General features: G+C 39.1%; 1 protein-coding gene across 1 annotated transcript; it reads left to right on the top strand.

Moving 5' to 3' along the window:
- The first annotated feature begins 499 nt into the window (after window positions 1-499).
- Window positions 500-11,124, top strand: LOC121426710. Its single transcript, XM_041623084.1, has 8 exons — window positions 500-625; window positions 3,730-3,780; window positions 4,645-6,114; window positions 6,521-6,601; window positions 7,288-7,425; window positions 8,383-8,577; window positions 8,857-9,664; window positions 10,610-11,124. The coding sequence occupies exons 1-8, from the start codon at window positions 620-622 to the stop codon at window positions 10,663-10,665; spliced, it is 2,805 nt and encodes a 934-aa protein (XP_041479018.1). The 5' UTR covers window positions 500-619; the 3' UTR covers window positions 10,666-11,124.
- Window positions 11,125-11,723: the final 599 nt, after the last annotated feature.

An 11,723-nucleotide genomic window follows, 5' to 3' on the forward strand; every position in this document is an offset into this window, starting at 1 on the left:
TCCCGGTGCAAGATAATAGCAGTAGCGGATATATGTGTGTGTGTGTGGGGGGGGGGGTAAGGGTTTAAACGACCCCTCCCCTTGGGTTGCCAAGTAAAAACAAAAGCAGTTACTTTAATTGGTGGTGTGCTAGTGTAACCTTGAGGGGTTTTTTTATTGGGGGGGGGGGCTTGTCATTTTTTTTCGGAACCATGAATGTCCTTCATTTTGTAGTGAAGCCTTTTTCTTTCCTTTATTTTATTTCATTTATATATTATCATTTTTTTTGGGGGGAGGCTTTTCTAATTTCTCGGTCAAACCCCTCCTTGTAAAAAAGCTAGATTCGCCCCTGTGTCCAGAGACATTCCACTTCCATAAAACTTTAACAGAGTAAAAGATTTCGATTATCACTAAAGACTTTCGTTTTTAATTATTACTACATGCACGGTATACCAACAAATGACAGATTGAATTCATATGCTGAATATCACTTTTTATGTACCACCGCGATTTACGAATTTGCGGAGTGGTCTTGTAAACACGAATCTCTCAGAGTTAAAAATGACTCAAAATGAAACTCTACATCTGATCTGGACAAACATCCCTTCCTGAAAGGGTTGCTGAAAAATAAACCAGAGATATGGAGGTAATCTATGTTTGATTATTTTGGGGTAGGCCTATCGTTGGGCGTGATTTCGTAGACCAAATACGATTATCGAATTCGCATTCACGTTCTCATCACTCACTCAGCGAAGGCCAATCGTCAGGGGTCCCGCACCCGTGGGCACGTTTTTTGGTGAGCTGGTGTGATGAGGAGGCCAAGCGGCCATCAGCTCGGCAGTGCAGCTGAGCAGTGTGCGAAATGCGCACTTTGACTTTTGAGTTTGACTTTGTACAGTCAGTAGGATTGGGGTCGGGTGTCCGGACACATACTAGTTTTGAAGCCTTTTTTTTTTGGATTGCACTAGGGCCTAATAATATGAATTCAATAGTCGTAGATCTCTATAATATTAAATATTTCCCACTCATTCTATGAACAAGGTTTATGAATATAACCTGACTGACTCCTTCCTTGGCAGGAGGCTTCGAGAGAGTAGATCTAGACTAGAGTCTTAGAGAGTAAATATCATTTACTAACGTACTCATAAGTTTACTCTCATAAGAAGCCAGTTTAAATACATTTGTGTGTACATACTACATGTACCACTATCTAAAAAACCTCAAACTTTCGCTCCAGAGATTTCTACTTTCTCTCTAAAAGATTTAGCCCTAAAAGGCTAAATCATGTGCATGGCCATGGGATACAACTTCATTTCCGACATTTCTATGCTATGGATTCTATTTTTAGACAAGAATTCATCAAAAAAATGAGAAAAATATCATGAAAAGAAGGAAGAGACTTGCCCGATGTTTACGCCGCTATCTTGTTTTCTAGTGTTCTTCACCCACGATACGGGCAGTCAGACCGCAGGTCCCTATGCTAATGAGCAAAAAGGCCAGATTCATCCAAATCATCTCGTGGCTGAATCCTCCTCCTTGCAAAATCTCGTGATTCGTGAGATTTTCTTTCACTAAGAATTTACCTGTTTTAACCTCAAGTTAAATGAAATATTATTGCACCACCAGATAGAGTAAAAGTTACTCTTTCATTTTGGTCATTTATTTTGTATACAATATTTTGTTAAATAAGTAAATATCTGGCCTGAAAATGTGCCTCAAACCTGAATTTTCTTCCTCTGTTTTCTTTTGCAAATTGTGCAAAACTTTTTATTTTGAGCCTCAATGATATCTATATCACCATAAAGCTGAACTTCTGTACTTTCTCACAATGCCACTCTTGATATGCGGCACCTTTTAATCGGGTCAAGATCACACTTTTCCCACCAAGGTACAAGACGAGATTTCTGAAATTTTGTACTTGCATGAAATCCAGAGTTCTGATTGGCTGGATAAGGTTCACAGAAAAACAGGCGCGGGGTATTTGAGGAGATTACCACATGGGAAGTGTGACCTTCCCACGAACCCAGGCACTGGGACCGTTGGAATTTGCCATTGTGTGGTCTCTTTGACCAATCAGAGTGCAGTATTCTTGCTTTCAAACTGCTTTATGTACTTGGCAAATGAAAAGTGTGATCTTGACCCAATTAAACCAATTCTTATTTTGAAACCTATATCATTTCAAAGCATACATATTCAGCTTTATCATGATATAAAAATCATTTGGGCTCAAGCAGAAATAAAGTGTGAAAATAGCAGCTTTTGTCAGGTGAAAATATTTATTTTTTAGCATATTTTAGATCAAACTTTTAACCTATATTACAAAATCTTTGAATAAATCCAAACACATGACATGAAAGAATGATTCTTTGTCTTTACAATGATACCAAATTCATGAAATTCGATGCACAATGAGAGCAGCAATGACCGAATGAAAAGAGGTGTTTTGGTCCGCATCAAGCTCATTAAATATGCAAAACATCTCAAGTCATGAATATCACTTGGATGAAAGAAGCCACTTTTTGGGGACCTGCAGTCTGACTGCGGGCGCTTGCGTCAAGTGCATCAATGATTTTTTTTTTTTGTATGAATTCCATGCAGCATGACTATTCTCTGGATGAGGCTGAACGAAAGCCTTCTTCTCTTGAGTAGGCCTATATCTTTATCCAGAAATCTCGGTATTGGCTTACACTTGCTTAATACTAACACCAGCGACCGCCACGCTGTGTGTATGGAGTTCAGCTAGCTACATGTAAGCTGGCTGACTACTTATTGCATGCAATACCATGACGTTTATGACTAGATATAGGGTCTTTGCTGAGGAGTATGATGAGTGACTGATTGTGAAATGTTGATTGAACAGAACTGTGAGGATTGTCATCTCTCTCAGTCTCTGTCTGAGTGTCTCTTCATTTCATTTGCACGCACTTATAATATCGTGTGTGTGCTCGAAATTTGAGTGCACACACTAAGTTAGCACTCACACCAAAATCAGCGATGCAGGTGCCTACTGCCTAGATATGGTCAAGTTTCCCAGCCACGGCCAGGGGTATAATTTTTGAAAAAAATGAGGTTGAAAAAAAAGCCCATCATTCATGGGTCCCACCCATCAAATCATATCCTTTTCCATGAAAAAAAGAGAGAAAAAAATGTCAACGTCATGCATGAACAAAAAGCATTGTGTCTCGTGCATGAAGCCCAGTTCTGTTCAGAATTGTTATGTACATGTAATGACAAATAGTAAAGTTTTAAATCTTGCTTTCTTATTTTTCAAAAGTGTACACATATTTTTATTTTCATCTTTATGTTTCATTTTTATGAACTTTTTTCAGCATTATGTTAACTTGATTTTATTAAATTTTTATTCAAATTTCAAACCAACTGTGTTGGAATGAATTTTTGTGCCAAGAGCAGCCAATATTGGAAATACCTGTAGGACTCTACCCTCTAGCAGTTTGGGCCATTTTGGGACAAAATGTTCAAATGATTCATTTTTCATCATGTTATCAGACAATACGTTATCAAGATCAACATTCCTAAATTTTTAGATTTTATGTATTCCATAACGTTTTCTTATCAATACTTATTTATTTACATAAGTAAATTTTAGGGAAAGTATAAAATTTGGCCTTATAAAATGTATTGTATATTTTTACATTTTTCTCTCTCTCTCTTCCATTCTCCTTTAATCTCTCCCTCTCTTACTCATCTGCTCTCTGTTCCTGCGTGCTCCATCTCTATTTCCTGGTGTAGGGCTCTGACCATCTCTTTCAGCTGGATGAAGATGACCTGTTTAACAATGATGTAAGTAGAAGCAGAGTATTTTTCTCTAAATTTCATGAATAATTATGAGCTCATTTAAATTTGGTTAAGCCATTGTGAATCAAGTGAAAATCATTAAAAGTTTTTTTATTTCTTGAATAAAAAAGCACATCAGTCAAATGTGTGGATGTGTCATGGAGCAGTGGTTTTGACCTGTGCATCACAGGGTTTGGTTTGAGTATTCCTGTACATGTAGGAGTTGATAATAAGCAATATTAACCCTAAAATGGCCACTCACAGAGTTTAAACTTTTAAGTCTCGCTCATCTTTTGAGACAAAAAATAAACGACGCCCGGGTACGCGAGTCTAAAATTATGCAACATTCCGTAAGTGCATGTCAGACCCAAAATTGTTCCAAAACGTGATTTTGTGTACAAAGTCAATGCAAATTGAGTTTTCTCATCTTATTCATAGATATGATTATTTTTACTTTTAACAGCTTAAAACAATTGAGTTTAGCATAATTATGCTTCAAAAAGAATGTGCAATAAATCTGGTGAAAAAAACAAAGAAAAACAAAAGGTTAAAAAACGAAGAAATACATAAGAAATTCATAAAACAATAAAATACATCCCGTGATCGGCAGCCGAGATCTCAGGGGGGGGGTTGAATCAACCCCTCCCCACCCCACCCCCGGCCACAGAACAGCCAAAAAAAGCCTGGCCTAGTTAGGGTTAAGCATACAAAATTTGTATGCAGCAAAGCTGATTTAATTGATTGGTGTATTGATATTCTAAATTATTGCTGAGGGGAATACTTCTTATTTGGTAATTACTGTTTCTCTTTGAATTCTAGACAACCAAAAATATTGGCTATTGGCTTGTTATGACTTATCTTTCCTTGCAGAGCTTTCTAGAGGAACTAGAGCAGGCAGATAAAGTAGAAAATGCGGTCTCCAAGCACAAGCAAACTGTGTCCCGTCCTGGACACCAACAAAACACCTTTAGCAAGACCCACACGACTGTACCCTCTATGCATGCAAGGACTGCAACATCAGGTGTACCTCAGGCAAGAACTCCTGGAGGAGAAGGAAGAAAGTTTTCCTTCAAAAGTAAAACTTCACCTGAAATTCCATTGCCACCATCCGTTGGTAGCAGTAAGCAAGGAGCCCTCCCTATCAGTACTGGAGAAAGGATCGGGGTCGATTGGAATAAGAATATAGGTTTGGTCCAAGAAAATAGAAATCAGCTCACTTCAAGTAGGAAAGATCCTGTGAATCCAATGCCAAATGTAAACAGTAATAAACTTCCTCAAAGCATGGCAAAGATTCCATCTCCATTAGCAAATTTGAGACAGTTAAATTCAAAGCGATTTACCCCAGTTACTCCCGTGAACACAATGTCAAAGGAAGCTTGTGATAAGAAAAATCTTGGAAGTGAGTCTTCCAGTACTCTTGATACTTCCCTTGATGAATTTAAAGAGCCTACTTCAGCAAGCAAGAGTGTTAGCCATAAAAGTCTTGGGCAGTTGCGTCCAACAGGTTCAACTTTGCAGAACAGTAGACCCCAGATGTCAAGTTCAGATGCTGTCCAAGGTGCCCATGGAACTGTTACTCAAAGTATATCTAGAACACCCAAACAAAGTCCTGGGATTGTTAGAAAGCCTGTGATGACCTCGCCACCTCAAAGGCCATGTACCCCTCATCAACAAGGCACACCGCAAACAATTAATAAAACTCCTCAAACCCCTTTATCTTCCAGGGTTGGCTCAATGCCTTATGAACAGTTCAACAACAGAACCAACAACAGGTCATCCATGAACACACCCGCTCCTGCTGGTGCCTTCCAAGGAAGACAATCATGTGCAAATATGCAAGTGAGACATAATGTAGGACAGTCTCCAAGTACAAGGTCAGGTAATGCCAATCCAGGATATAATAACCAGAGTAGAGGTAGAGGTGTTTCATCTTACAATCAAACCCCTCCACCCCGTAGGCATGACCTGCAATATGGCACTAATAGTCATAGAACAACTCCAGGAAGTGCAGTCGCAACCCCCGCTATGCACGGGAGAGGCAAGAACTTTCCAGGGAGGGGACAACCCCAACAAGATCTCACTCATCGGCAACACACCCCGGTAGCAGGACATGCCCAACAACAGCGAACTCCCGTTGCCGGCCATGCCCAGAGACAACATCCTTCCTTGAATAGACCACCTATTAATCAGAGACAGTCCACACCTGGTCAACCTTCCCGACCAGTCTTGACACCCAGAGTGGCCCAGCTTTGCAAAGGATCGGGTCCCAGTCCTGGAACAGGTTCTGTCCATGGCGGGACCAGAAAATTTCCAGGACCTGCTGGATTGCTCCCCAAGCTGGTATGAAAATTTGGTTTCATCATTTTCTCCTTGTAACCTCCTCTCCATAAAATGTTGAAGTTCCCAAACATTCCTTCCTTGAGTAAATGTAAAATATCAATGTATGATGTTCAAATTATTTGTTTATTTGTTATGTCACTTTTCTTCAAATCCTCTTATTTTCTTAGACTTTGTACATAGACCACTTAGATCCCATCGGCAAATATTGATTTTAAGAATTTTGCATCCAAAGATTAACTGCAATTTAAGTTACTGTGGATATCATGATATGTGCTTATGCAATTACTCATGTAGAGCGTTGGGAGTTGACCCAATGTTTTCTCTCTATACTGGCATAACATTACTTTAATTTCACAGAATATTAATTTTTATTTTCCTCTTTTAATTCTGGCGTCCTTTTTAACAGAGCCCTGGCCAGAAGCTGAAAGATGCGGCAGCTGCTCTCAAGAAAAAGGTTGAAGAAGAAGAGCTCTCTCAGGAAACAGAGGTCAGTTATCATGGACATCTCCTTGTGCTTGTTGAAATCCGTTTTACTCTTGAAAATAATGTGCTTAGTTCTGTCTTACTGTGAACAGAGAAATATTCACACTGCACTAAAGCAAATTGCCTGTTATGTCAGCAAACAGTGATTTTGTGAGAAAGTCTTTAGAATCAAGGTTAATTGTCACCATATTATCATCATGGATATAGATCTGATTCATTTTCGTTATTCTGTGAATTTAATCATGAAAAGTTAGCTAACAGATATCATACTGAAAATTACCAACATAGATAATCACCTGCGGGACATTCTGTTAAAGTTGCATGGAGAAATGGCTGACACTAGGCTAGAATGCCATGCTTATTTTGTCAATTTTGGAGCAAATACACATTTTCAGCCAGAATGATTTGGCACTGTGTTTTTTGCATACATGCTAACAGTTGGGTGATCATTTCATTTTGATTCTGTTTGCACTCATTTCTAGATTGTTAGCAATGGAACACGTGGCATTTATATTCAATTTTCACAAATTTCACAATAAATGGGCAGCTGTGAATTATGAAATTTGCAAAAAATATAAGCAGTTACTAAGCTGAAGTGGTCGCAGTGCCAGCAATACAACGCCACATCACAATAATTATGAGTTGGTCTGGTAAAGCAGCATTAGCAGCTCACATTTTCACCTTTTTCAGGAGTCGAGTGAAGAGATTTCTGATGTCGGTGATTTTGAGCACGGAGCCTGGTTTAGGATGAAGGCAGAACTTGGCATAAAAGATGGTGATCCATCATCAATCCTTCAACAGAACAATATTAACCTTGTCATTAGAAAGGTAAGGGTGTTTTAAAAGGGCAGTGTAGTAATTGAAAAGAAAGACACAAACCTCCAACTTCTAATATATTACTCACCCCCCCCCCATTTCTCCTGGGGGTTTTCACTTGTTTTTCACTTTCCTCTTTGATGTTTTCCCTTTTTCCTTTTTCCATCTTGTTTTTGCCTCTTCATATTTCTTCTTCTTTTTCTTCCTTTCCTTCATTTTCTTCTCATATTCTTTTTTCTTTTCTTCACTTTGCTTTTTTACTTTAATTCCATTTTTCTATTCTAATTTTCTCTCCTTTTTTTTAACCTATGTATGATATATGATATTTATTTTCTTGTCACATTTCAGTTAATTTTTATTATTTTATATTGCCTTTTTATACATTCACCTGACTTTACAGTCTGTTGTTTGTATTTTTTTTTTTAATCCCAATGAATATCTCCATACATGTACCTCCTCCCTCCACCTCACAGAAAATCCCAGGTACCATCTAGATAGCGGGAGTGCTATGGTAATAATAAGACTCTTTGTACGTAGAATATCAGAGTGTGTTTAATAAACTGTGGAGTCCGACTAAAAGTTATGCAATTTAGTTCAGACATGCAAATGATATTTAACCTGTAATCTGATTGATCTATATACATTAGCGCACTTCCGTTTAGTGTGATCTTACTATTGCAGTGATGCATTATTTTCCACATGCCAGTCTTGATTAGATTGAAATTTGTTTTCACATTTCAACGTGTTAACCCCCCCTCCAGATTTCATGCTTGTAGATTTTGACACCATCTCTCCTATTTACTTATTGTCAAGACAAGCCTAAAGCAGCTGACAGAAAACAAAGTGACACTTCAGTTTTTGTGTATAAGCTTGATATTTTTGAACCAGGCAAGTCTGAAAAAGTTGACATGCAAAGTGAAGAAAATGTACAGGTATCTGTATTTTCAACCTCATTTTTTTGTCCTCAAGGCAAGCCTGAAGCAGCTGACAAAGAACAAGGTAAACCACCTGTGTGTGATGATCAAGACCATCTCCCTCAACAGCAGCGATGCCAGTGTTTGCCTCTGTGATCCCAGCGGTGAGATGCAGGGGACGATTCATCGGAGGCTGATTGAAGAGTACCAGGGAGACCTTAGACCTGGCTCTGTTCTGGTCCTTAGACAGGTTAGTCCAGGACTTGAATGGTTACTGTCTGATTTTATTACTGCAGATAGATTAGATTAGATAGATAGATGGATGGATTCATGGATTTACGGACAGACGGAAAGATAGATAGATGTAGATAGATGGATAGATAGATATGTTTATAGGTAGATAGATGTTGATAGGTAGATGGGTGGACTGATAGAGATATAGATGGATGGATAGATAGATACATTATTCATAAAATAGACAATATCATTAATTACAAGAGCTAATTGTTTTTTTGTATTCAATAATTAGGTTGGAGTCCTGAGCCCATCCCAGCGCAATCATTACCTGAACATCACACCTAGTAACCTTATACAGGTTTTCCCTGGTGAGAGCAACAGCAGACCAGGCAGCCAGAAGACACCAAAGAGAACCAGAAAACACTCTGGACGGTCAATGACCAAGAAGCGTCCATCCGAGGAAGAATCTGGAAATGAACAAAGGTCATCTCCTGTCACTGGCATGGGCTCTGCAACAGGGAGGAGAGGCGAAGATGACGATGGACTTGGGTCAAGTGATGTACCAGATGTAGTTGCCATGGATGCAGATAAATACCTAGAGGATGATGATGCAGGAATATGGGAGGAAATGCTTGAGGATGAGGATGAGGAAGATGTGCTGCTGATGGATTCTCAACTCGGTGCAGGTGATGCGAAACCCGGACTAAATGTTACCAAAAAGGGACCAACAGGAGAGAGACGGGCAGCACAGTCTAAAAACTTGGATGGGGTAAATTCTGCAAAATCATCTTCCTTGTCCATTTCACCTCGTCCCGAGGATCCTGCAATGGCTCAGTTCTCTCAGCCTAAGAAACGATCACCACCAGTATCTTCAGCTGGTACTACATCATCATCCTCTTCATCATTATCATCGTCAGGAGTTTTACCTGTAACAACCAAAAGATGCCATCCTGTGTCATCTAAGCCCACTCCAAGTGTTGTCAAGTGTCCTGAGGAGATAAAGAGGCCTTGCCTGAGGGATATTTCTGGTCTTGGGTCAAACACAGGTGGAGGATTTAAATCAGGTGGACCGAACAAGGGTCTAAATAGCTGTAGAGAAGGTAGGTGGAAAACGGAATATCAGGAGCTACCTTTAAAATACCTTATGTTACTGACTGTAAAACCTTGTTTGCAGGATGTTTACCTCCCCAAAATTGTACATACATCAGGGGAGTGTTTCATCAACATTTTCATCCGACAAGTCAGATCTGACATCTATCTCTGATGGTGATTGGCTGAGAGGTACTGTTACAATGGTAACTCTCGGATAAAACGTCCGACAAGTTCTTTCATGAAAAGCCCCCCAGGGCTCAAAATTAGCAGTGGCCCGGGGCAACCAAAAATGAGAATCGGGGCCAAATAAAATCTGTAAAAGCCCACACTTGGTGGCCCGATCGGTCTGCCAAAGTTTTGATAAATTGTAATGTTTGTTATAGTTTTAGGGCTACCAAATTTGCTTCTGGGCTACCAAAAATATGAAATTGATGATTTTGATGGTCTAATCGGGCCACCAAGAAAAACATGTTTTCTTCCTAGCAAGTACAAAATGCATGTCAACTATATGAATTAATAGATTAGAAACAAGTTAAAGGAATAGTTTGACATCTCGTCTAAGGAAAAGATTAGATGTTACAGGAGAGAAGCGGTATTTTGCACTGTAACACTTTTGCCTTCGAGTCCCACTCTTGTTCGGCGAGTCATGTTTGCACCAGTGTGACGACGCTATTGTTCAAACCCTTAGCAATTGCTTTCTGAAGGCAAGAAAAGGATTAAGCACAAGCAAAGGTTTATGCATAATAAATAAAGCAGTCGGTGTAAAGGCATGATCTTTTACTTGGCTGGCAATTGTTGTGCTTGAAGCAATTGCTACTTGTTGTGCATCTGACCCAATGTCCTCATTTTGTATGAGATCTACTTTCAAAGTGATACATGAGACATAATTTCTTATCCTTCCCAGAACTGACTTCATCTCCCTTCTCCTTTCTGATTGTTTCCCCTTTCCACAGAGAGTATTGGTGATCTTCTGGACGGACTTGAAGATGAACTGTTTGATGACTTCTGAAGGAAGCATTTATCACCAAGGAAGATTGGGAGAATGTCCTGTGTTCTATGGCCTTTTGGTCTAATAAAACTATTAGCAGACGCTCCACATCATCTAATTTAATACTGTAGATGTGTAACTAGTTTGTCTATACCATGTTGCCTAATGTCTCACTCTGCCTTTTTTAATCAGTTTGTCTCACATGCAGTACTAGCCACAGAAACATTAGCGCTCACAGAGCACTTGCAGTAGGCCTACTCACATCTTTCAGATTTTGATGTAAAAGATGTAAATAATGCAGTGTTTATTTAATAGGCACCTGATCAAATAAACATTTTACTGTAAATTTTATGGTATATTTATCCAATAAAACACATTTTTAGCTCATACCTTTCATATCACCACTGTTTTGGGGCACATGCATTGATATAATCTTGTAATGAGAAGAAATTCTGATATGTACTTTTGAGGGGATTTACCCCCCCCAAAAAAAAAAAAATAAATAGATAAATAAAAAGACTAGGAGATTTGAGCTTGGCGATCTTCTAGAGCAATTTGTGTCCTGTGATGTTCACTTTTAGAAGAAAAAAAAACCCTGAAACATTGATGAAAGAGTAGAGTAGATTTGCTGCCTTATAAGGGACACAGATAGGGTGTTATGTATAAAACTATAAATATGTGTCCAATGCATATAATTCTATGTACACAGTACTGCTGGTTTACAGTGTACATGCCTTTTGTATGTATGTTATTGCTTCTATGTAGGTCACTTCTTAAGGTTGTTAGTTACCAAACCTGTTTGTGCATGATGTAATAAGGCCACATTGAAACATGATTCAACCTACCAATCTGCCCTTAACAAATAAATTTGTTTGCCTTTTAACCCTAAAAAGACTGGGGGGGGGCTGATTCAGCCCCCCCCCCTCGACATTTTTCGTGATAAATCCGCCGCGCAAATTTTTTTGACCGCGTCACTCACTGACTTTTTACTTTCAAGTCTCGCGCAACTTTTGAGACCAAAATTGTGACCCCCGGGTACGCGGTTCGGAAATTACGCAACATTTCGTAAGTGCATGCAC

The sequence above is a fragment of the Lytechinus variegatus genome, chromosome 13, assembly GCF_018143015.1.
Source record: "Lytechinus variegatus isolate NC3 chromosome 13, Lvar_3.0, whole genome shotgun sequence".
Classification (NCBI taxonomy): Eukaryota; Metazoa; Echinodermata; class Echinoidea; order Temnopleuroida; family Toxopneustidae; genus Lytechinus; species Lytechinus variegatus.

Excerpts from the sequence above, each read along its gene's own strand:
- LOC121426710 (XM_041623084.1), top strand. Across the intron at positions 6,115-6,520 it reads CTGGATTGCTCCCCAAGCTG|AGCCCTGGCCAGAAGCTGAA; the intron begins GTATGAAAATTT and ends CCTTTTTAACAG. Across the intron at positions 9,665-10,609 it reads TCTAAATAGCTGTAGAGAAG|AGAGTATTGGTGATCTTCTG; the intron begins GTAGGTGGAAAA and ends CCCTTTCCACAG.